At 43.3% G+C, this 25,810-nt stretch overlaps 1 protein-coding gene across 4 annotated transcripts in view; it reads right to left on the bottom strand.

Annotated features, from left to right (window-relative positions):
- Window positions 1-25,810, bottom strand: part of RGS6 (regulator of G protein signaling 6) — a 193,882-nt gene that overhangs the window by 78,636 nt on the left and 89,436 nt on the right. For all 4 annotated transcript variants that reach the window (XM_026038574.1, XM_026038572.1, XM_026038573.1 and 1 more), the window contains exon 2: window positions 9,485-9,584. In XM_026038574.1, the coding sequence (XP_025894359.1) occupies window positions 9,485-9,584 (100 nt within the window). The remainder of the gene's footprint in view (window positions 1-9,484; window positions 9,585-25,810) is intronic.

Here is a 25,810-nt window from a genome sequence, read left to right on the forward strand (position 1 = left end):
TGAGAAGAGAGGGGCAGAACTGAGCTCAGAGAGCTGCTTGGGCTCTGCTGACCCACCAGGTGCCGCAGCTGAGGAGCAGATGCCACTTTCCTCTAATTTAGCAACGCCAGAGAGGTGGCTCAGCAGACCAACACAGGACACAGGGCCAACTGTGTGTGTCAGCTCCCGCTGGGGTGGCCCATTAACACATCCGTCTCAGTGACACCTACCAGAGAAGGCCCTTCTCCAACCTGCAGCGCCAGCTCCTGCTCCATGTTAACACCCACTGTCACACAGCGGGAGCCTGAAATGAAAATACGTGACCACTGGTGGCTGGAACAGCCAAGACAGCTTTCCAAGTCCTCCCTATGTGCCCTCCAAGTTCCTTGGGTATTAAGCAGTTGAAAGGCAAGAAAGAAAGGAACTGGCACCCCAGAGCAGAGCTCTTTCCTGAGCTGTGGCTACACTGAGAGGGAATCTGGATGTTATATATGAGAGCTGAATAACTCTAGAGAAGCTTGTCATGACAAAGATGGGAATCCAACTTTTAATATTCCAATTAAAGGATGCAAAGGTTGGTGGAAAACACTGCACTGTTTCTATCTCCCTGTCCCTACAAATGCCCTCAACGCTGTTGTGGGTGTAATTACATAAGACACGGCATCCTTTAATGGAAGGGTGGAATTATTTAAGGCAAACAGCTGGCAAATTTAGAACTAAGTAGGAGCATAGAAACGTCAGCGCTGAACTGAGACCGTGTCAAACATGACCCAGATACCTAATTAGAAGTTCTAGTCAAATCTAACTTGCACAGGGCTCAGGAAACAGGCTGATTGGATACAATTAAGAGATTGCAAGAGATACATTCCAGCACTTCATTGCCCTGATTATATTAGATGCATTCCTGATCTCTTTCCCAGCTTTAATTACATAACACTAACAAGCTTGGAAGCAGGGAGGGGGGAATTGCATTAGAATACAATTATATAAATGGTCTCATCTGTGAACTTCGAGGGAATGTCAAAGTAGCCACCAAGCTTCCCCATGGATTAGGGAGGTGAGAGTTCAGGCTTTGCCTTGGATTCAGGTCTGTCCCCAGCAGACCTGCTTTCAGCAAGTACTCGGACCAAGGAGCCCCTTCTCATGCCCGTTGTTGGCTACATGTAACCATTCTGCCCTAACAGGCCACCTCATTTCCAAAGGAAAGGAAAATGTGGAGAAATGTGCCAAACCTCAATGTCCCATGTAGCTGAGTCCCAAGCTAGCAGAGAGATCTATAAAAGTAATTAATCTTTTATTACCAGACACATCAATGCCCGGTCCAACCTGACCACCCTCAGCTCCCATGTGGGCACAATGCGGTGTCCAGGTGCACCAAATTATTGTGGCAAAGCAAATTTCCAAAAGCAGCCAGACTGACAAATCTGAAGCAATTCACAGGCTCAAGTTTTTGGACTTCTTCAGGTTCCACACATGACTTCTCCAACTGCACCTTACAGCAATCAAAGCAAGAGAGCTACCAGCGTGTGCCAAGGACCTGATCCTGTGCGGAAGTCTCAAGACAAATCAACTCTTCCTGCTTAAAGAAAAAGATGGCTAAGGTAAGATTCAGGTAGAAAAGTAGTAAATAACGAGAGATGCTCCAATGCAAAACTATATAAACCACATTTTTAAAGATTTAGTCTATATTGTTGCTATTGACAAAAAAGTAATCTTTGATTCATGTGCTACTGTCCAATTCACTCATTTCAGCAACTGCAGACTTTAATAGCCTTAAGATTGAAAGTTATCAAAACACAATAACTTCATATTTCTTTCAGAGCTGTTCCCTTAGAAATCTCACCTTTCACAGTCTTTCTGGTGGGAGGAAAAAGTAGAGAGCATTCAACAAAATAACACTGGACTTTTTATTTTGTACAGCCAAATAGCTTATTTCCTAAAAAGTGTGGTTTTCAGTTAATCTGGTGAAGTTGTGATGAAATTTATGAATAGTTTGGGCAAAATTAAAGCATCAAAAGGAGAAAAAACCTTCATAAATTATTCACTCAGTTGAATTTGCAAGAGATTTTGGTATCATCCAGAAAACAGTGCAGATTTTCAGAAAAGTTGTGAAGCATGCGTCTTTCATAACGAAAATAGGAAAATAAATATCCGAAGGCTTTCCACAAAATACAAAAAAAAAAGCTAGAATAATTGTATGTAAGGCTTTGCACTCTGATGGTACTTTTCCTGTGAGATGATATATACAGTGCTTATTTTTTTACATGAGTTTAATTAGATTTTTGCAAAAAGAATCTCTTCAAAGTCGCTTCCATGTTTTTCTTCTTCTTCCTCCTGGTTAAGAGCTAACCCAAAGCGATCATAACCCATATTGTGGAGGGATCTTCAAGGAAAAATTTCCTATTGTGCAAGAAACTAAGACATAGAAAAGAATCCTCAGACCCTCTTCTTGCAAGGCAAGCAGCCAGCAAGTAGGAATTAACTGAATGAAGACCTAATTGCTTGCTTTTATTTCTCTGCAGGACAAAAATATAATTTTCCTCCCTGCATGTGGTAGTGAATCATACATCAAAAATATCCAAGCTCATCAACTCGCACCACACTCAGAAAAAAGAAAACCAGGGGAAACCAGCACACAATTTTCAGAGATTTATCTGCACACAAAAAGAGTTAAAGAAAAATATCTAAGTGTGTAAAAGAAAAAGAATGGTTATTTATAATGACACATGCAAAGAAAGTGTGAAAGGTTTTGTCTGTTTGCAACTTATATTAGAAGACTTTATAGCCAAATCTACAGACTTCTCAGATATTATGTAGATAAATAACAGACCAAAGAACTGAGAGCATTTCAGTGAAGAAGGAGGATGAAATAAGTTAGTCACAAACCTTATAGTGTATCCATATGAGCTAGGTAATGCAGTTGTGGCCACACTAGCACCATTCTAATGCCCTTCAGCTATGATATTTTGTGAGGATATTTTAACTGGTCCCAGGACAGCTTTTAGCACCAGTGATTTCACGCTGATTTGAAAAAAACTCACAAACTTGGTAATTTTTGTACTATTTAAAGTAAAACAAAACAAACAAACAAACAACCTTTCCTCTTCACTTTACACCCCAGAATTGTACCAACGGCATCTTCACTGCTGTAAATGAGGCACATTATACAAAGAATCACTGTGCATCTATCAAAGTTAATGTATATGCAAAAGAAAACATAATTCAGGAGTTGATTTACAAAATACTGAGGATAACTAAGTTTACTGACCTCAAAGCATTGCTCTAACGATATGCAAAAATCCAGAACAAACAATTGTGCTTTGCCATTTAAGCCCTTTAATTAGAAAGAAAGCAAGTAAGAGTCTGCTTAATAAATACTCTGGAAATTACTTGGACTGAAGACTATGAAGAATGGGTAGATAAGAACGAGCAGAATATACACAGGGTATGTTGAGGCAGATGTATTCATGGAATAATACAAGGGGGTTAATTTTTTAAATGGCTAGACTGCTATCAAATTACAGCAGGAGATGCAAAGTAATGATTGTCAAAGTGCACTCGTTAAGGGTTAATCACGCAAACCGCTATCAGTGGGCGCAGATACACCCCTGGTCTTGCAGTCTCACGAGTTAGAAGCCGTTTGCCCAAGGTCAGCCCTCCATGTAGACGCGGAGGGCGCGCGGCTCCTCGGGCGCAGCCGGGGCCGTGTTGCTCCGGCGTGCACGTGATGCTGGGCAGCTCCGAGCGGCGCCGCAGGCAGGGCACGAGCAAAGCAAGAGGAGTGAAAACCACACAACCGTCGGTGGCTCCTTCGCCACGTGGCACCCAGGTCGCCGGGAAGCGAGGGCAGGAGGGATGAGGCGCTGCGGCTTGAGCGCAGTCTGCTCCGCAGCCGCACGCAGAAATCAAAGCGGCGCCGCGCTCATCATTCGTCTCTGCTCCTTTGCTGTGTCACTCATATCTGCAAACAAACTTTTCTAATAATGCCGAGCTTTTGAAGATAGCGGGGCGAATATAGAGACGCATTAATCATTCATTCCTCTGAATTTCTACAGGCACTGAAATGCTGTTGACTTTTCTTTTTAATGCTTTATTCATTAGCCACAATATTCCATTAGCTAAATGCTATTTCAGAATAAAACTGCAGTCAGCAACAAGACTACTCTTAACATGTACCATTCTTTATTATTCTAGTTGAATTATCAAATCATCAAGCACCGGGGTCCTGCAGGTAATTTACTACCAAGTCTTTCTCACTCTATGCCAACCCTTAGTCTGTACCTAGATTGAAAGCCTAAAAGTAATTCTTGAAATAAGTTAAACCTTTTTTTAAATAACTTGCTTTTCCCATGCTCATAGTTCTCATTGGTTGCCTTTCCGACCACTAATTTTACGCTAATATTCTTCAGCATGAGACATTTTTCATGGAAGCAAAGGTTCAGATGCAGCAAGGACAGGTTCAGGCCTTTGCAATCCTGATGAAAAATCAGTAAAGCTATCCATAACATTCAGTATCAGCATCTTTTAGATGCCTTTTTACTGAGCAAATACTGAAGTGTAAGGAGACGGAACATAAGCTTTCTGCAGTGGCCTGAAGCCAAATTTTGATGCCTCTGCTACTGCATGATATGCTTTACCTTTAGTGTAGTGCTCTCCGCCTCAGGTATGGTTACTTCCAAGGGCTCCTTGAGAAAGTATATGGCTAATTAAATATCTAATTTTGCTCTTTTAAAGAGCGATAATTAATTTATTTAGAATTAAATCCATAACCCATGCACACCTTGTCAAGGGCCACGCAGGCTTCACATGATTCACAAATAAGCTTCGTGTGGGGCTGAAGGCCAGGGAGAGCTACCAAGGTGACGATGCTGAGAAGCAGCAGCAACAGCCAGCCATGGAGACAACCTGCCTGCCCTCTGAGAGCTCAATGGGCCAAACCGTGGGGCTCGTGGCGAGGGGGAAGCGCAGCACCTGCAGGGACCCCGGCACGTGCAGCTGGGCTGCAGCAGAGGGCAGTGGCACACAAGTGCTCATCCTTCTGCACGGCGCCTATGGCTAATGCAAACGCTCGTCTGCGTGCTGTGCTAGCGCACCACGCTGTTGCTGCTCTTCTTACATTGACTCTCATGCAAAATGTCATGTTCCTTACGTGTATGTCAGTGCACGCGCACACATCAGTGCATGCATCAACCTACTCACCAGCAGATGTATTGAATACTCCCTTTTTATAATTCTGAAGGTTTGATTGCTTTCTCTTATTTCTTCGACAATCATATCCCATTCAATGAATTTACAATCCTCCTTATGCTCTGAAAATCAAGTCCTTTTCACTTTTGCAAGACACTGACTTCAGTGTTAGCAATAAGCCAAGAATCACTGTTTTCCTCCTTCCTTTCTCCCCCCCTCCAGTGAAATCTAGGAAGCTTGGATGCACTTGCAGAGAAAAAGAGAGGGTGGAAGGGGCTGTAGATGAAGCCAGCATAACCCTTCTGCTCCTTAACTGGGTTAATTTGTCTTCTGGCACGGGAACAGAGAGCTTAAGGGAAAGCCACAGGAAAAAAAAATCTAAGGCATGCGCTACTTGTGTAGTAACTGACTTGCCTAATGATATGTAATTCACAACAGCTTTGAAATACAAGATTAAAAGGCATAACATCCTCCTCCTTGAGAGAAGAATGGATTATATTTCCACTGGGTCCAATCTGCAGGAGAGATGTATAAGGGAAGAAAATAGCTGTAATGAGGAAACCCAGTCTTGGCTGGAGCTCGCTGAAACATAACCCAGCCAGAGCAACTGATTACCAGGGAGAAGCTAATGGATTTGTAGAGCTGACCAGTCCTTGCATGTCAGTTTTCATCAGTGCTATATTGCATGGCACTGTTAAATTTAGTGTGATATCTGTTGCACATAAATGTGGAAAACTTTCAAAAATAATGTGGCATTATGTTTGCAACATATTTTGCAGTATTTTGCAACCTCTCTTTTGCAACACCTCAGGATCTCCATACTCTAATCAAACGTGTATTTTCCTGAGCAAATGACATTGCAACACGCTCTGCTACAACCCTGCACACATTTTTCAAGATGCATCCTGGCACATGCAGGCAGAGACACACAGCTGTTTAAGCTTGGTTTACAGCACGAGTCACAAGCAAATGCTTGTGCACATCAAAGAAACGAGGGGCCATCTGGCACGTTTCAGTAATCCTGGCACTTTCTGCTCCGAGAGGCCCAGGACTGAAATAGAAGAGATAGCTCAGGCCAAGGATGAAATGCACTGGCAGGGCTGCACGCAGGCAGCTTGCAGAGCCTCTGCCTGCACCTTGGACACCCCCAGAAGAGCAGAAAGGTCTGGAGGGCAGGGCAGCAACTTCTGACCTGCAAGGCGGGGTTGGAGGTGAAGGAGGATTTGCAGGAGCAGGACCATATAGTGGGGCCTCACCATTCAGAGCCACACAGGCACATGCGGGAGCAGAGAAAGGGCATCACTCAACACAGCTGTGTGGAAAGGGCTGCTTGAATTGGTGAGTTACAGATCAGGATGCCATCGCATCAAAACTTCTGGGGAAGATAACAGAACAGGCACATGCTTGCAGGCTGCACATCTCCCTTGGGTTGCAATAACAACAATGCTGGCACATAGGACCAGTTGCAATAAACTGGAATGACCTCAGGGGCCAGGTTGGGAAGTCTGAAGGAGGTTTTTGCATTAGGAAGTTCATCTGGTCAGTACTGACTTATCTCTGACTTGCTTTGACCAAGTCTGAATCAGGGCAAAAAGGAAGCATATAAACTTGGCCCTTCTATCAAACACAAGATTAGTTTTAAGATGTAACTGTACAGAAATCAGAAAGAAGATTCAAAAAAAAAGTTTTAATTGTGTAGTAAGATGTACTACCCCCTCTGATGACTAGGATCATAGAGAATTGCTGCTTTATGTAGTGAAACTAAGCATTATTAAGGTACTTTTTTCCTCTCTACTGAGACACAAGTGTGTAAATTCTTTACAACAGTAAGTGCCAGTGCAGACCTTGGCTGAGAGGCCAGCCTTGCCTTGGGCTGCAGCATGACACTCAATACCTGCCCCAGCCAATGCATGAATGAAGGAAGAACTGTGAGCGCTTCACTCTAAGCTTTCTGTCAATCTCTGTCCATCAGATGCACGCACACAGCTGCCTCCTCTCTGCACACACAGTGATTTCATGCTCCTCTCGTTCCCTGCCCATAAAACAGAAGACTAAACCATGAAGGTAACGGTGTCACGTGGCCTCCTGTGACTGACCTACTTCAAGACAGAGCAGGGAAGAGGATACACAAATCTCCTCCTCCTCATGCAGATTAAAAACGTGCCTTTGGCACTGCATCTCCACATGCATTCATCATTCATTCAACAGAGCCTTTTCATCCTTTTCCAGATTTCCCTGCTCGAGAGGACCACTCATGGTAACTCCCTGAGGCTCCTATCCCTTGCACTACACAATGTTTCATTCACAGCTTAGGCATCAGGATGCAGATGAAAGCAAAACAGAGATGAGTGCTTCTTCCCCTGAATTCAAATTTCAAATCAAACACCCACTTTGCTGTACTGTAAATAGAGCTGCATGTTTAGAGTATCAAGGCACTGCTGTAATGTGTTTCTTTTTCTTTAAGGTTTTACATTTCTCCTGTGAGAAGCAATTACAATAAAAGTGTCAAGCAAAAGTAAACCCCTGTTAATCACTGCAAGCCTGCCAGTAAGCCATAACTCAGTGTTGCTGTTACCTTTTTTTTTTTTTAAGCTATAAATGCAACGCTCATGAGAACGCCAGGCTAGAAATTAAGATATTCCCAACAGGAAGGCTATAAAAGTTTTTGAAAATGTTAAGTTCTTCTCTAATGTTCATGACATTGAATGGAATTAGAAAGCCACCAGAAATTAGTATATAGTCATAGAATAATTCAAGCTGGGAGGATTCTCTGGAGGACATCAAGCCCAACTCTCAAAGCAAGGCCAAATGCAAGCTTAGGTGAGCTCGGTTGTGCTCAGTGATTTTTGAATTACCTCCAACAGGAAGGTACCACAACCACTCCGTGCAACTTGTTGAATGCTCAGCCACTCTGACAGCAAAGGATTTTGTTCTTACATCTGTCTGGAACTTCCTCTGCTGCATCTGGTACATTTGCCACTTGTGCTTCTGCCACACACTTCTGAGAAGGGTCTGGCTCAGTCTCCTGTACAACCCCTCATTGCCCTTAGCTTTCCCTTCCCCAGCTTGAACAAACCCAGCAGGCTCAGCACTCACAGGCTCCAGCTCCTTAACCATCTATCACAAATACTGCAAAGTTTTTGGTCATTAGCAGGTATGTGCACCCACAAGGAGAAAGAAAACATGGAGAAAATTTTGAGTTCTCCTTTCCCTGCTCTTCTCAACTCAGCTTTTCAACACTGTCTTCAAATCAGCTGCAGCTACTGAGCATTTTAGCCTCTTCTATATTTGACAAACTTCTGTGAGCATTGGATGGAGGTTTTCTTACTCTGTGCTTAGCTTTTCCCTCCAGGCCAGACAGTATTGCCCTGCTGTGAAAAAGAGCCAGTTCAGGGTGATGATGCAGCTGCTGTAGCAGAGTCACATCATGCAAAGGTGCACTTTCCGCTGTGCCAGGGGGCTGCCAGCCAGGCTGGTATCCAAAGCCAAGCGTGCTCAGCTAGACAGTGATGTCTCCTGCTTCCTTTTTCCTTCTAAGCCACCATAAGAGCTCCACAACTCGATCAACTGATCGACTGCTTAATCAGTGCTATGAATATTAACAAGAATATCAGCAACCTCTTTCAGCTGAGAGTATGTCTTTGTGTATGCTGGACCAGAGCTCATAAAATTTCCAGACCAGATAAATGGTTATTTTCCCCATCAGCAACCTTCAAAATATTTATCTTATACCCGTTCTAGACATAAGCTGCAATTTAGTAACACAATTTCCACATTTCATTCTAGATTCATGTATCTCTTCTGCAATAAAGCCCTGACCCTGCAAATGGCAACTTGCATTGAGTCACCACCCTGAAATCAACTGCAGACAGAACAGACTTGCTCAGTAAAAAGGATTTACCAGACTGAACATTTTTTTAAAGTAACATTATCATTCCAATTTCCATATTCCCTATTACTCCAAATCCCACAGATTTGTATTCCGCTCTGGTAGCTTAAGTCATATATACTTGTTTTTTTGACATAATAATATCAAAGCACACTCACTGAATATGCATCAAATGACCACGAACTCCAACGCTGCTTAGTCCAACCATTTTGGAAGGAAACATTTTCAAAGGGCTTTGGCTCAGAAAAGCAGCAGCACAGGGAAACACTTTCACAAGTGTTTGACGTCACCAGCTGTATTTGCCACCATGCTTGTTGGTTATTTTCCCATTATTTTACAACCACATCACGTTTCTAAGAGCAAGAACTGCCTCTCTTCTCTCAGTTAGCAGAGTGCTGTCCAAGCTACCGGTTCTACCCAAGGTCCTACCTGTGACCACGCTGGGGATTTTAGACAGAAAGCTCTTCACCGTTCGGATGGGAACTCCACCTGTTTTGTCATCTTGCATTCTTGTAATGATGTCTTCAATCTGTCAAAAGGAAAGGAAGACTTAGTGACTTAAGCAAAAATGGTGACTATTTGTGTAACTTCAGGGCTTTGAAGCCCAGCAGACAAATCAGGCTCAAACGTACTGTGCACTGCACAAACAAAAACCTAGAAAAATGTCTATCGCCTCCCGAACTTAAACCATGAGACTGTAGAGATCGGGTAGAAAAACAGTGATCTGATTATACTGGCAATCCTATTGTAATCAGCTGTTTTGATGAACAGTGGAGACAAGATACAAGACAGACTTATTAAAAAAAAGTTTTGCACTGATGTTTTGGATTTCAATTGCACTTACAAAGCTCTACTGCAATTATAAATCTAAAAGACAAGTTTGCTCTGGAGATCACTTCTTCCCCAAAGGCTCCAAACAGCTTCCTGATGGACTACTGGTAGTTTTTGCTCTTCCTATTACCTAGCACTGGACATTATTGTCTCTCCTTCTCTTTCTGCTCAGATATCCCACACCTCTTTTCTTTCCCTTGCTCTCTTTTGATCCACAGACTGCTACAGCTTCTTGTTAAAATAAACCAGCACTTGCAATCTGGTGCCTGAAAGCACACAGCACTATAGCCTCTGATTGTCTGTAATCTTTCTACTCACAACATGCTTTCCTGCATGCTTGCTCTCCAGCAATTTTCCAAGCTATTTATGGGTTAGCAATCCCACTCAGGTTTTTGTTTGATCTGTTACAAAGAGAAGATCTATACACAACGCTTTGACCTGCACCAGGCTTTGTATTTTGAGGGCACCTGAAGCTCAAAATTCCTTTGGGTCCAAATTCCTGATTACGTACAGAAATGCTTCATGAAGCAAATGACAGGGTGGTAACAAGAAATAGCGATTGCTGCAGCGTCAAGTGTGGAGAAAAGTAGAAGGAGATCACCAAGTGTGAAGGCCACTATTATTGAAGCATTTTGTCTTAACTTTTAGAATACTTAGTCACATCATTGCTAATGATGCTGCCTTCAGTTGCCCATTTCATTGAAGTTCCCCTTATGCTCCTTTATCTGGCAGACAGCAAATATGAGACCTTGAAGAGTTCATTCCAGCTTGCAAGAATGCAGATATTAAAAAGTGTTCCTCATATTTGTCACCCCTAAATGACTGCTCTTCAGTGAACTAACTTCTGCCCACTGAAAGTCATGCTAACAGCAGGCATTATTTATCTGCTGTTATGGAGGTCAACGCTATTTCAAGCTGGTCTCATTTTGCATCAGTAAAGGGAATTGTTACTCTTCTGTCTGAGTGGATTCTGGATCAATATCTCCCTGAGAAAGCCTGAGCAATTTATTTAAACTGCTCTCACTGCCAGGTGCACACTGTAATATATTCATCATATTAGACCTGCCTTTCCTAGCAAAGAGAGGCTAACCACTCCACTGCCCCTTTCTTTGTCCACGGTGATTGCACTTTACCTCAGTTACCCTCTGTTTATAACAGACATTTGGTTTTCGGAGCGTGTTCAGCAGGGGCAGGTACCTACACTGGTAGTTAGACTTTACCAGCCTATTCTCTGCACTAAATCCTGAGCACATAGTACCTGCATGGGAACTTTCTGGTCGTTATTAGACTCTTTTCCACAGATCTGAGACAGGGAGGGGGAGACCACCTTCAATCTCTGTCCTGGCTGTGATGTCTATCGCTTGAGAGAGGATGGAAAGCTGCTCACGTTAAGTAAAGCACAAAAGAAAAAGGACCCTAGAGCTGGATACGAGTATCGTCCTACCTGGACACTAACATTACACTTACTGGCTTGGGCAGACAGCTCTGTACACCCACAAATACTGATGGAGCTGCACGATGCACAGAAGGCAGAATCAATCTCTCGTGGGCCGGCACGATGATAACAGAATTCTAAACACATTTGATCTTTGTTTCTTGACTGAAGTATAAATTTAAAAGAAATAGACAACATCTCTCACACTGCCAATCTCTGCTCGTCCTATCTGACCACACCAATGTTCCTGTGCCTTTTATATCTGCTGATTCCTGCCATGCCGCCCCACGTCTGCACACACAGGAAAAGTTAATTTGACAAGATTTCTGAAACCCACTTGTTTCACCAGTCTAGCCAATTTCATCCTCCTCAAATAGAGGAAGAGAAGGCTAAAAGAAGTGATGAAGCACCCTTCCCCTCGGCACCCTCCAGCCGGAAAGGACACAGTGCCGGGGAGCAGCATCGACAGAGGCGCTTTGCAACCTTGAGTGCAGCACAGCTTCATCCATCTCTGTCCAAGTGCCCCCTTCCCTACAGTGCAGATAACACCAAATTACAACACACTCAGGAAGCTGGATTCAGAAGATGCCAGCAAAGGACTTGGAGCCCCTTGGGAACAGGCAGAGCTACACGACTATGGAAGATGCAATCCTCACCTCCAACAGCCCTTAAAAATCCCCACATCTTGCTGTAGCAAGAAAGAAAATGCAGTGAGGTGCTGACACCCACACAACTGATTTACCACAACTGCTGAGGGCAGTGGCTTGAGGGAGCTTGTCCTATTCCTGATGGAGGTAATACTTCTATTTCTTTCCAAATTGCAGGGCTAATTTCCAGGTAAAGGTGGAACGCTCCTTTTAGCGCTTTCCCCAGGCTTCAGTGTATTTCAGAAAAGACAGAAAAGAATGACTGTGTTCTTCAGACATCGACTGGGAGGCAGAAGAAGAGCTCATAACATCACCTTGAGAGCAGCACCATGATTAAAATTTACATATATCTACCCTGGTAGAAAGCAAGGCTGGTGAAGCCATATTTACAAAGGCACTTGTTATTTGCATAGTGCTGCTAATATACCTATAGCTTCACAAAGCACAATATTTACTCACCAAGTCATCGTACAAAGGGACAGCTGTTACTGTATCAATAGAATGGTTTGAAACTACACTTCAGCACATTGAAATTCTCTAATTGAGTTAATATTGAGGCTGCCCTCCAGCCTGAAACCAGGACTTTTACCCCATCAGTATTAACAGCTTTACACGAAAGACATCAATGTCACGGAAATTTCATTTTCCATTAAAAAACATTTTGACAGAAAATTCCTGATGAGCTCAAATCCTACATGACCTATAAACAGCTGAAAGAGAAGGGCTTTTTTTTTGTCATGTTAGAAAGCTGTGCAAAAATACTGAAATGGACTCTTGCTTACTGACTATGCAACTTCTTTTAATTATGGCCACAAAGATTCGGTTCTCCTTCTGCTGCATTTTACAGTGCAATTTGAGTTTCTTGTGAAGGCAGTGGGAGGTTCTCTTTATCCAGGCTTTCCACAGTTCCAGCACATCACTGACATGCATGTAGCTACCTCAGAAGGTCCTACAACATTTAGAGCAAGAGTGATCTGATCAGAAATCTTCTCAGGTTTCCCGAGTGCACAAAACACTTACTTTGCCATGGAAGCAGAAGTGTTAAGCTTTTTTTTATGACTGTAGGAAAGCATCCTAAGTATTCATGGAAAATGTCATGCATTTAAATAAAGCTCTGAGATGAAAGGCACATGGCCGTAAAATCATCACTGAGGTGGGATGCAAGTCACATTTCAGGGAGATAAAATTATACCATGGATCCTGCCATACAGCACATACTGAAGGGTGGCTTTTGTGTCACCATGTACACTTGTATACAGACCTATGTGTATACCTAACAGTAACTATTTTGACCACACCATCCCAGACTTGAGTAGATAATCCTGAAAGGTTCCTCAGCAACTTTCTGCCCATGGAGAAGTGAAGAACTGAAACACAGCAACAGCACAGGGGGAAATAAAAGAGAAAAGAAGTTTGAACAGGAAGCCTCTAGAGTTCTGCCTATGTTGATTTAGTCACCACAGGTGCCTTAGGTCAGGAACGCAAGGGACGGGGGAGGTGGAGGCTGAGACACGAGTGCACAACGCTCCCTCCTCACAAGGTTTCACTGAGGGCATATGGGGCAGGGATGGGCAGCAGGCCGCTGCCTCCCTGCGGGACAGCGGGATGCAGCAGTTGCCTTGGAAACGGTAGGGATGGCTTGGAAACGGTAGGGATATTCTCCTCCATTGCCCCGCTGTCCCTAACGTAAAGGCGGGCTGGTCTCCAGTTCAACATCCCATGATGTTGAACTGTAGTTGGATAAACACAGCACCCTTGGAACAAGTTAATTCTGCTCTGGAGAACCAAACCTAGCGCATTTGGGGACAGAAACATGCTGGGCTTTGGTGGCTCCCTGGTCTGCTTCTGGTAGAAGAATTTGTAACTCCTAAGTCTTGAGGAAAATGAAGAGCCAAAGCACTTTAAACCAAAACCATGAATCCAGACAGACTTCAACTCAGATCCTCCCAAAGCTATGCGGGCATGCAGTGCAGGCCGTACATAAGCAAGTGTCAAAAAGCAAGTTGTTCCTCTTATTTCCCTTGCTGAAAAATGAAGCAATAGCTAACCAGTTTAACCAAAGTAAATTTAAAACGTCTTTTTCTAAACAAAAATTGAAATAAAAAATACAAAACTATCAGGCAGATAAGGAGTTACTTTCATTTAAATTTCAGAACACAGGGAAAAAAGATGCTTTGTGAAGATTTCAGTTTGTCAAAGAGTGTGAAATCATGCGGATATCTTTTCTCCACGATCTGGATATCTTTTCTCTATATATCTTTTTTTCCATATTGCTTTTTTAGTACACTGAAAAATAGATATCAAAAAGCCTTGACAATTTTATGATCACAACAATATATACAATTAACAGTTTTGGAAAAGGAAAGCTTTAGTTTAAGCCCTGAAGAGGCCAAAACATTTAGATCTCAAAGCCCTTCTGGGCTAGTAGCGGGAGAGATGTCTAGGCAGAAGGGACAGGCTTCTGAAGCTTTTTTTGTCCTCTGGGGCAGCCTTCAGAAACTCAATCCACATCTCTAGAGGAGAAAAGCTAACAGAACAATTGCTAAACGCTTAGCACTGGTCCTAAAAAGTAATAACGCCGTAATTTTTGGCCTGATTAAGAAAGTATTGGAACAAAACTAAAAGTTTTCTTACACAGCCACGTGTAAAGCTAGTCTAGAAAACTTGCCGAAACAACCTATCTAAACACAAGGTGAAATACACATTTCTACAGTAAGGTAATAAGATTTGGCATTTGGCAAAGATTTCAACAAATGTTTTTAAAAAGCTCTTCTTCATTCTCCTTTATAGAAACGTCATCAGAGGTACTGATATGCTGGTGAGAGCATTAGTAGAAGTGAAGAGTCATAACTACGGAACTATTAAGGGAGAAACTTTAAAAATTAACTCATCACTAGCAAAACTACATCTGACTGTGCCTGACCAACCTAATCTTAATTTAGGAATTAATGCACTCAAGTACAGTAAATTATGTCAGCAGGCAAGTTCAGATGACATAGAAGCCCAGAGCTTCTTGAACTGAGCCACTCGGTCGCTCTGGCCCTTGGCTCTGACAGTAGCCACAGCAGAATGATCCCCGCTCCATCTGCCCCCAAATCCTCCAGACCTCACAGCTCACTAAATGAAAGGCATAAAAACAAAAACTTCTCATGACGTGATCATCTCTACTGGGTTCATTAACATTTCCATTGCTGCTACTATCATATATTATTCTAAAAGTGATCAGTGCTTTCCCTTTAGCACAAAATGTCCTAAGTAGTCATTGTGATTTCTGCCTCCCCTCAATTGCATCACCACGGGTCAAGTTATTTACTTCACCACTGATTCCACAATTTATTCAGCAGTTCTAGTACTGTTAGCTCAGCCCTTCAGTAGCAATTATATTGTCAGGTTGCCAAGAGGAATACTCAAACAAAACAATTTATAATGCAATCATCTTTCTGGTTCCTAACAACAAATCAAAGAATATATCACTTGATATCACTTCAGGCAAACCTGTGGCAGCTACAGAAGACACCACCTCTGGTTTTGCTTCAGATCTCAGGGCCAAACTGCTATTTGAATTAAACACCGGCTATTCTCCCCCCACACACCCCTTTTTTTTTAAAAGGAATGAAATATGAACTAAATACTAGTGTATTTTTTTAAATCTAAAAGTTTTTCTAAAGGACAAGCATTTAACTGAGAAAAACTGGGGGAGGGCCCTTGTCCAGAAGCACTACTTGTCACACTGGCTTTAAATGCCTCTACTTCCTCATCCAGGCAGGGTTTGCTATCCTTTCTAACCCCATATACTATAACTTACTGAGAAACATAGCTAGAAAGAGCCTACATCTCAACTTTCCAAAACTTGCATGTGTACATTACTCAGGCAGAAACGTTTACAGCTTTGATGAAACTTGTCAGAAATGCCAATTTTAAAGACTTCCACCTCCTGGTGGTGGTATTTTTCTTCTTCAAGGAAGAAGAGTCACTCTATAGAACAAAAGTTAGAAAGCCTGCAGAGAAAACTATCTCTTATTTTTGGCAACTTCCTGCTCTCTTTGCCCTATTTTACACCCTAACACATCTCTCTATAGGGACATACATGACAGACAACTGAAGACATCCTCTGCAGCAAGGAATAACCCGCAACACGAGCTCTTCAACCTCTGCTACCAGCACACAACATAAAAGACCGTCTCTGGGCTCTATAAGGCTTACGTGCTGTTTTATTCACACCAAAAGAACAGAATAGAATAAAGGGAACAGATTCTGTGCCCCCTGTGGCTACAGCAGGACGGCTGCGTTGACATGTGAATATAGCAAATAGAGCAAGCTACCTCCAGAGCACAAAATGCCCTCTAGGACAAGTTTCATATCACCATTAGGTGATACATACATATATATATATACACACATATATGTGTGTGTGTGTGTGTGTGTATATATATATGTGTGTGTGTGCATATATATATATATATTTATTTAACTTCTTTCTTCCTTTCTTTTAAATGCCAAGAAGAAAAAATAAAGGGGGGGAGGAAGAAAGAAGAAAAAAGTTCCAAGAATGTGGTTGGTGTATAATCCTTTTGCATGACACGGGCGTTTCTTCCTAGGGATTTCCACTTCTGCTGTTTGTTGTGTACCACTCTCTTCCTATCAGTGAGCTACACAATACTGGTCATTAAAAGTAGCCCCCAAGTGAGACCTAGCCATTGCCAGCAACTCTTGTATTGGATTATTTAGATAGAAGGAAAGGGGGGGGAAAAAAATGAAAAAAATCCTTAGCGTTTCCCTGCTTCGCTAAAAAATGTATTTTCTACTGATAAATTCTACCTTAAACAAAAGCAGTGACTTTCTGCAGCAGTAGGGATTTGCTGGTGTAGGAAAGAGGAACCAACTGCAGAGTCTCTTGCCAATGTGAGCCTCTGCCCATAAAGCCCTTCCAGAGCAACATCCAAACATGGGAGCTTGCATCAGCCCCCAAATCCATCCACAGCTCATGGTTGCTTCCTCCTAATCTCCTCACTCTCAGGCTAAGGATAGTGCATTGCCAGAGAGTCTGGATAAGAAGCTTGCAACTCCCAAAGTTCAAAACGTCAAAGCTTAGACTTCAAACAAAATACAACATCTGTGTGAAAATCAACAGAGGTTGGACACTTAAGCCACTAAACACACTTCCTACCTTAGCACAAACAGAGAGTTTCATGGTGCACAATCACGGTATTCCCAATCTATGAAGTCCAAATTATCATTATGGATTTAATGCTTGTTTTCATGGTATTTTTATTTGCCCTCATTTGCCCTGTTTAATGAAAATTTGGCAATGACGCTTTTCTGCATAAAATACCAATAACACATTTTAAAAGATGATTCCTCTATAGAGTATTCAACTTCTCATTCTTCTGCTGCTTCAAAAACTTTTTACTAGATTGATGACAGCTTTAGATTTTCCAAATATTTTATATTAACAACTGCTAATTCCTCATTTTTATTGAGGAATTTCTGTTCAAGTTTGTTTGAACATTTTTATTACAATTTAATCGTTTATACCACCAAGGCTGCATGTAGAGGGCTTGTTAGTTCCTTCTAGCTCTGTCCCAACAGGGTCCATCATATGTTGATCTGAGGTGTATGATAAAAACGGCAGAACCTTTTCACTCAGCTCCTTCTGCTTGAGTAGGGCAGTTGGACTTGACCATCTCCTGAGGTCACTTCCCAACTCAACTGCCTTCTTGATAACACAGCAATAAACTAGCAGCTAAGGTAGATATTTCGATATGTCAAGTATTGCCTGGCTGAACTGCCAGCATTGCCTAGTTTAAAGGCGTTTTGGTGGGTAGGAGACAGGGATACATTCACGGAAACAAAACAAAGCAGATCAGTCACCGCTGCTGATAGTTACAGTTGGGCTGGTGGAAGTCCCTGTACCATTAACTAATGTGATGCACTCTGAAAACACAGAAATGGAATTATCCATAATTACTACCAATCGGAATTGCTTTTGGCTATTTGTTTGCTACAGCTTTCTTCCCTTCTCCTGAGTTATTTAAACCTATTTTAATGTCTTCTTGCTTGCTTAAAAATGTTATGTGTAACCTGGTGCGTTTGCCTCGTCTGAATGACGCTAGCAGCGCATCTTGGCATGCCCTAGTTGCTCTGCTCAAAACAAATGAGTCTTTTAGCGACGTGCGCGCGACGGCTCATTGCCGTGGAGCTCTGTCCAAAGCCTAAGTGGCAATATTAAAAAATAAAAATCCCAGAACACAGATCCGTCTTTTCAGACTTGAGCCCTCAATTTCTTTTCCTCTAGGAACCCTGAATTAAACTAGCATAAAAAACTGCTCTCTCCCTTCGGCTGAAGCTGCAGAAGACACCTGCATGCTGGCTGCAGCTGCATGCCTAGCTGAGCGTACTGCAAGAGCCTGTGCTTCACAGAAAGCAGGGCCAATATTTTTACAAGCCTGCTCTAACTCACCAGTATCCATATTCCTACCCTTCTTGTTGTCATCCTGGTGTTTGTTAGTGCTTTAGTGGAGTCCCCTTCCCCATGGAGCAAAATGAGAAATCCCTCAATTTCCTGCAGTTTGTTCAGCTGTCACTGAGCCGCACTGGTTGACCTCTTAAGCCAAGAGCAGCCCTTCTAGCAGTGTTTTTTTGTTCGCTTGCTTTGTTGGGATAAGGATTTGCAAGAAACCTTAAAAAAGGCAACTTCTAAATCTGAAGACAGAATATTAACTGTTCCTAAATGTCTTTAAAACAAACAGAAAGAACACAGAATAGGTCTGGACAATTTTTAAAATAACTTTAAATCACGAGTTACAGGATGCTGTTTCATACAAACACCTGCTGTCTGTGTTGCCCTAAACTGCATTTCTAAAGAGTCTCTCATCACTTGAAGGCATAAGCTATAAATACAAAAGCAGCTGCTGTTAGTATTATCTCTGGGAGCCCAAAACTTAGTTCAACAATATTTTAAACCGCAATTGGCACCTACCCTTGGCTTTGTGCTCTTAATTAACAAAATGTAAAATGAGTCTAAAATTGCACCCTAGGAGAAGAGATTTGCCATAGAAACCTGTTGCTATCTAGACAGGGGATTGTGAATGGCTTTTCACAACTGGCTGATCAATCACCGAAAAGCAAACCCCAAGGAAAGGCAGAGCTGCACTAAGACACAAACTGAGGCTGGAGGCCAGAAAGTTGAACCAATTATTTGCTCCAAGTCACAGAGAGCAACCAGAGATGAAGAAGGAAATCACCTGAAATAGAACTCAGCACCAGAGAATTAGTCATGCCATCTTCATGCTTAAGACCGCTGAAAAACTTAGAGCATTCACGTAGTTAAAGTTGTATCAAAGCCATTTAGAAAGCTGTAGATAGTCTGACTGCTGTTCTGATTTAACAAAACGACAGCTCCCAAGTTCAGATTTGCAAACCAAGGGATGACCAGGACACACTATTATGGCATCCTCATCTTGAAACAAGACCCATCAGGTTAAAAGGTTAAAAAAAAAAAAAAAAGTAGCCTCAGAGCCTTAATGGATATTTCCATTTCTAATGCATATTTCACACTTAGCTCCTCTCCCCTGTTGAATGGGCTGAATTAGGGCTATGGGGCAACACAGAAGACCACAAAGACTCCTGTGGGACAGCTAATGAAGAGCTACACTGCTTCATGCACACAAATACAAAGGAAAATGATTCTTACCTAGTCAAGCAAGGTATCTTTAATTAGAAATAGACCTTCATTAGTGTTGTTAAAAGAAGCTTTCAATTTGCACCTAACTTGAAGGCTTTTTACACTTCTTAATTGACAGCAACTACCCTAGCTAATGAAATCTAACTACTTCTTTTGCATGCTCTTGCTTGAGAGATGAGGAGGTGCAGCTCCAAGGATGCATAAGGAGGCTCTCCCAGGAGCACTTGAGACAAGAATAGAGAAGAAACTGAGTGTTCACAGAAGGGCTTCAGTAATTTGCAGGGTGCTGAACAGAGCTCAGCACCCTGTTCAGCCCTTCTCTTTAGAGGACTGAGCTCTCCAGATCTCCAGGCTGCCTCATCCCAGAGAAGAAGGAACGGAGTTTCTTTGGTGAAAATGTCTCAGCTAGAGGAGGCAGGTGGTAGGCTGCCTAAGCACAACCTCAAGCCACATGCACGTTCCCTTCCCCTGCCTCCATCCTGCCCTTAACTGGGCAGCAGCGATGCACCTCCAGGCTCCTGCTCTTGACTGAGAGCAGGAGAATACTCCCAGCCAGCGCCAGCTGGCTACCACACTCACTGCTTGATGAGCGATGCGTGTTCCCAGCAGCTGCGAGTCCTTCAGCACTGCCGAGGGGCACGACACGGCGCTGCTCGCGGCAGGGTTTACGCGGCTGCCTGCTCAGCAGCGCGGGCTCTGCTTTGCACAGGAGCTGCAGCAGCGTGCAGCATTGCGGCCTCTGCCTGCATGGAGCGCAGGAGCTGCAGCTCTGCTAACGTGCCCCTGCGCTGCGCTCTGCTGTCCTAATGGAAATCTCATTTCTCACTATATTTTAATGTAATATGCTGCCCTGACAGGGAGAAATTAAGCTTTACAGCATATATTCTTTGCCCTAATGTCCTAAGCTCAAGGGGAATGCTGCTATAGTGGCTTATCTGTAGCACTCTCCCTTGCCATAGCTTGCAGTGAGCACAGTCATTTCTGTTTATCTTCCATTCCATTCCTCCTTCAAAAGTGACCTACAAGGATGCACTGGTAAGTGCTTCTGAAGAGAGTATCAGTTTAGCACCTAAACCAGGAGCTCCTGCCCTTTCACGCTGCTAACCACACACAGTCAAACAGCAGCAGGTCAGTGTTTCTCTGTGTGCACAAACAGGCAGCACCCGCCTGTACACCGTGAGTCACTGGCAGTCAGCTAACTTTAGCTCCCAATGGTGTAACCCCAAATTTAGCAACTCAGCAGACTCAGAAGGCTGGGGGGGATCAATACAGAGCAACTCGTCTGCAGCGCGGGACCTTTCAGCTCCTCTCTTCTCCCTCAGGAAAACGCCACCAGCTGAGAGCAAAATCACACCAAGGGTTATACAAATCATACCGAAAGTGCTGGCTCCTTTTCTTTTTCTAAAGCTTCTTCTCAGTTTCCTTTGCTCTCCCGTTTGCTTGTGTTGCTGCTTACCTGAAGTAATGGGAAATCGTTAGCCAGTCCCCAGGACCAAGAAACCAAGGATGCTTCCAGACTGTATGGCAGCAGGGCGACCTCAGGCACTTCTGCACATTCAAAAAAACCTGGAAACTTACTTTCATCTGTCTAGAAGCTATTTCCACTGAATGATTTGTCTCTGACAGCTGTAGATTTAAGATGAATATCAAATTTCATGGGACTTGCAATAAAACAGATGCAAACAGTTCATCTTCACCTAGAGAAGAAGAGAAGCTGCAGACTAGAAGGTCAAAGCTTCTAATCTGCAACTGCTCCGTGCTGCCACAGGGGCCTCTGCACACTGTTTTAACCCCCAAACCGTGGCACATGTCTAGGACTTTGTTGTCCCCTACGTGTCACATCATTTCTGCACAGTAAGCTGAGAAAAAGAATGCCCCTCTGCTCCCCACACCTCAGGCTGCTTTACAGCCTCCAGCCACCTGAACTTCCTTTGATTTACTCTGCTTTGGCAATCTTCTTTGAGTACCAGGGTTTTATTGACAGATAGCACTAGCAGTTTATCAAAAAAATCCATAATGGCAAAAATCAAGCATTTCACCTAGAGGCCCCACTTTAGAGGATTTACTAGGCTTCTTGAGCTGTGTGTCTGCCTTGGCCTATGGGAGCTGCACTTATCAGCTACTGCAAAGGCTTAGCTCTGCTGCAGAGTCTTTGACAGTGTTTGAGGAGTGACTGATTAACTGATTACGAGAAGGCTGCAATGTGCCCGTCACATCACTTCCCTGACAGCCCAGATAATGAAATATCACTACATTTGTTCCTGTTACATTTCATTTTCCCCTCGTTTTACCTTCATCCCAACTACTCCATACCCATCAGATTCTTCCCATTCAGAAAAGATCTTTAAGTACCTATTTACCACTCTGAGAATATAGAGTGCAATGATAGGCATTACATTACTCTGAACTTTCTTCTTTCAATCAACACCCAGACAACAGGCGTTTCATCTTTGGAAGTAGTGTCTGAAAACCATATACTTATCTTAAATGAGACTTCAAACCACTTAAATATACTGCAGGACATCAAAGACTATTATCAAACTATGCTTTACCTGCATATAGGACATGTATAAGCTATTTAAAAACACGATGGAAAATCATATAGGCAAAGAAGTACCTAAGAACAATATATATTTCTGTAAGATTTAACCATTAAAAAAAGTTTATCTTACCCTGGTAATAAGGCCCTAAACAAGAACATTCACTAGGCCTGTGACTAGTGGCAATATTCACTACATCAGAGCAAAGAAAATCCAACTTGGGCCTTCCACTGGAATCTCACCCAGTATCGCTCAGCAAGACTTGGAAAGTGCAAAGCAAGCTGCAGGATTGCTCCTGCTCTGCAGTCAGAGCAACTAGTTGTGAGGATGTAACAGCAATTTCACAAGGATTTGGAAAGCAAGACCAAAATCAATCCAGGTTGACTCTAGATTTAAATGGTGCCTTTTGCTTCTTAGGTATTATTTTACCTGTAAATAGTCAATATTTTACCCATATCCATTCTCGGTACCGCGGCCCCTGCTCATGAACAAGAGCACAGAACATGCGAGTACCCAGCCCAAGGGTTTTACGCTGCTCCATTAGCATGTTGAACCACAAAGCTTCCCCTGGACGTCTGTTATCACAAGGACTCTGCCCTAGCATTCCCTGTTCTAATTCTCTAACAACACTGAAAGATATACGTGTGTTTAAGCCAAGCAGCTAATAAGAGTGGACTCTATCCCTTTCCCCCCTCCACATCCATGCGCACTGCAGAAGCGGATGGCAACAGGCTGAGTTATAAGCCACGATCAGCCACGCTGCAGATGAGCTCTGTGTCCATGGATCAGTTTGGGATCCTGGGCTGGAATAAAAGTGCAGCAGAGAGGCTGAGACAGACTGCCAGAGTGGGGCTGTGCACACGTGGATTCATGTACCTGCTGATGGCGGTGGCGACGAAGAGGTGCACGACTGAAATAGCACCATGTATACCTAAAAATCAGAATTAAGATGCACTGGCAGAGCTGCGAAGGCAGCTTGGCACACTGGCTGCCTACACCAGCTCTGACTCAGAGCTCTGAGTCACTTTTGTATGAAAACCAGAATTTGTTACAAATTCAACGGTTGGGGGAACAATATCTGTGTGACTGGGCCAAGAGAAACACTCAAAGCGACTCCCCTCTCTCCAGGTAACCTTGGGATGAATGTGCTGCTTGCAAAAACCACCACGTGCTAAAACTTCAGACATTACAGGAGGCACATAGAGAGGTACTAGAAAATGCATTATTATGGTCCTTTTTATTCTGCAACTCTTGCACCTAAATAAAAGTGGAACAAGAGATGGAGGCAGGGCGAGCGCTGAGGCGCAAGCCCCGGCTGTTCTGCACAGCAGGTCTTCTCCCTGAGCGCCTATTCCCCCAGACCACCCGCAGCAGCCTTGCTACTGATCAGTAAAATGCACATTTAATAGTCAGCCCTAGCAGGGCACATCAGCAGCAAGCAGGGGAGAAAAAAAAGTAAAAAAGATACTACTAGGAAACGGGCAAATTCAAAGGTAACAGAGAGAGGGAGGCTTGTGTAAGGAGGCTGAGGGCCGCCCACATGAGCTCCGCTGCACACTCCACATACCATGGCCATAGACAAGGGTCTCTGGCAGAGTTGTGCTGGTTTTGCAAAAAATTCTGCTTGTAGACAAGCCCTGCAAGCTTCCAAAGCCTGTGGGCAGATAGGCTTGGATAACACAACAGGTACCTGGCTCATTCACAAAGCCCGGGATAGAGTGCTGGCTCTGGGGCTCGCGCTGGTGCGGCCCCCACAGTCCTCATCTCGGCATCTCCAATGCTTTCTGAGAAGATAAAGCACCCAAATTCATACTAAAGGGGAAGTCTCTGAGATTTCTTTCATTCCCACATGTCCCTTTAGAGGAAAAGCTTTCTGTAAATGCAAACGACTTGAGTATTTTGACTGGGGATCTGTCCCTTCAGGCAAATACTGCTCAGCCCTGGTGATTCATCACGTGCTCCCTCTTCTGCCTTTGCTCCTCCAAACTTCTACCTCTGCCAGAATCTGACCTTCTTCACTCTGAAAGGTAACTCCACGGCAGCAGACTCTTCATCACCTTTAAAATAAGTAACTTGTCAAATCACCCAGTCCTGCAATTATTCTGCGCGCTGTGAATCTGAAATGACAGCTTCACTCTGTTCTATGTTGAATATGAATAACTGACACATGATTTTGTATAATTTTTAACCATAAAAAAAGATTCAGTTTGGCTGTAAAAGATTTTAGAAGAGAAGTAACAGGAGGACAAGCAAACGCCTGAGAAGTTTTACTTGCAATCTTCAGTGATGACAGCAGCCAGCTACACAATTTCTTTAAATAATAGCAACTAAGATCCTTCATAGCTGCCGTACGAGATGACTCCAGGGGATACGACTACTACGGAGTAATCAAACCCAAGGGATTATAAGTAGTCAGCTGAGCCTAATGCCTTAACATCCTAGAATTATTTATTACGATAACCACCTTTTCTCTAATGTATTATTACTTACATGTTAATGGGACCCTTACAGCATTTAAAAGCCTGTCAAGCCCAGTGCCACCCTGCAGTTTATTTCCTGTCTCTGTACCACTTGCTGTCATCAATGCCTTTCTCGAGCCTTTTTAGCAGCTGACCCAGTTTAATGCCTTGCTAGAGATCGTCTTCCTTGCTGTAATTAAAGTAAAAGAGGACTTTGCAAAAAATGCATTCCTCTAAAGCCCATGGCATCAGTTAATTCCTCTCAGTGTACGCGTTTGCCTGCGAGGCACGTTCCAAGAAGTTATGTATTTGATAGCATAAATCCCCTATCTTCCTAGCAAAAGTCTCCTCCGAACAAACGCTAAGATTGTTGTAGAAGGGCAGCGTTAGCTGCCACGCTGCAGCACAAACGCTGCTCTGGGAAGAATTTGGGCCTTACGCGCGTGCGGCCCGCTGCCCGTGACTCGGCGAGCCAATTTTACCTCAGCGGCCGCCGCAGCACCATGGCAGCCCCTCGCTTTAACCTAATATAGCTGCTCTCCGTCCAAGGGACTGACACTTAACACTCGAGTTGAATTCATCTTATAATATTCAAGACTAAAACAATCCCTGTCTACAACACGGTAATTAATAAACACACCTCAAAATAAACCAGTTCCTATGCTACACCCATCAGGAGCAACCCCTGAGATGACTTTAGCTGAACAGGCCTTTTCTAACCACACAAAGCAACACGTGTGGATCTGAGTTTTCTTTGGGACCAGAGATAGAAGGATACAAAGCTTCCTATGCTCTGGATAGTCACACCGGGGTATGTAGCACTGCAGCAAAGCCTGGAGCTTCATAACTCAAGAGAGACCATGTAAAGCAAAGAGGCAACAGGGCTAGGTGCCAGCAGGAAGCAATGGAAACAAATCAGGCAAATAACTCCCTGCACGAAGTATGATGCTAGAGATCACAGTTTCGCCTAAAGTCCCCTCTGCCTTCTATTAATAAATGCCCTTTTTTTCTTTTTTTAGGACAGGAATCCAAAGTGATGAAGCACTATCAGAAGAGCAATGCTATGAACTGTAAACCACAGTTTCTTGAAGCTGGTGAATTCAGTAGAGCAGGCTGTTACTAAATCTGTTTGTTACATCTGGAAATGCAGTAACTCTAG

Source organism: Nothoprocta perdicaria, unplaced genomic scaffold (genome assembly GCF_003342845.1).
Source record: "Nothoprocta perdicaria isolate Ctin4 unplaced genomic scaffold, notPer1 scaffold_213, whole genome shotgun sequence".
Classification (NCBI taxonomy): domain Eukaryota; kingdom Metazoa; phylum Chordata; class Aves; order Tinamiformes; family Tinamidae; genus Nothoprocta; species Nothoprocta perdicaria.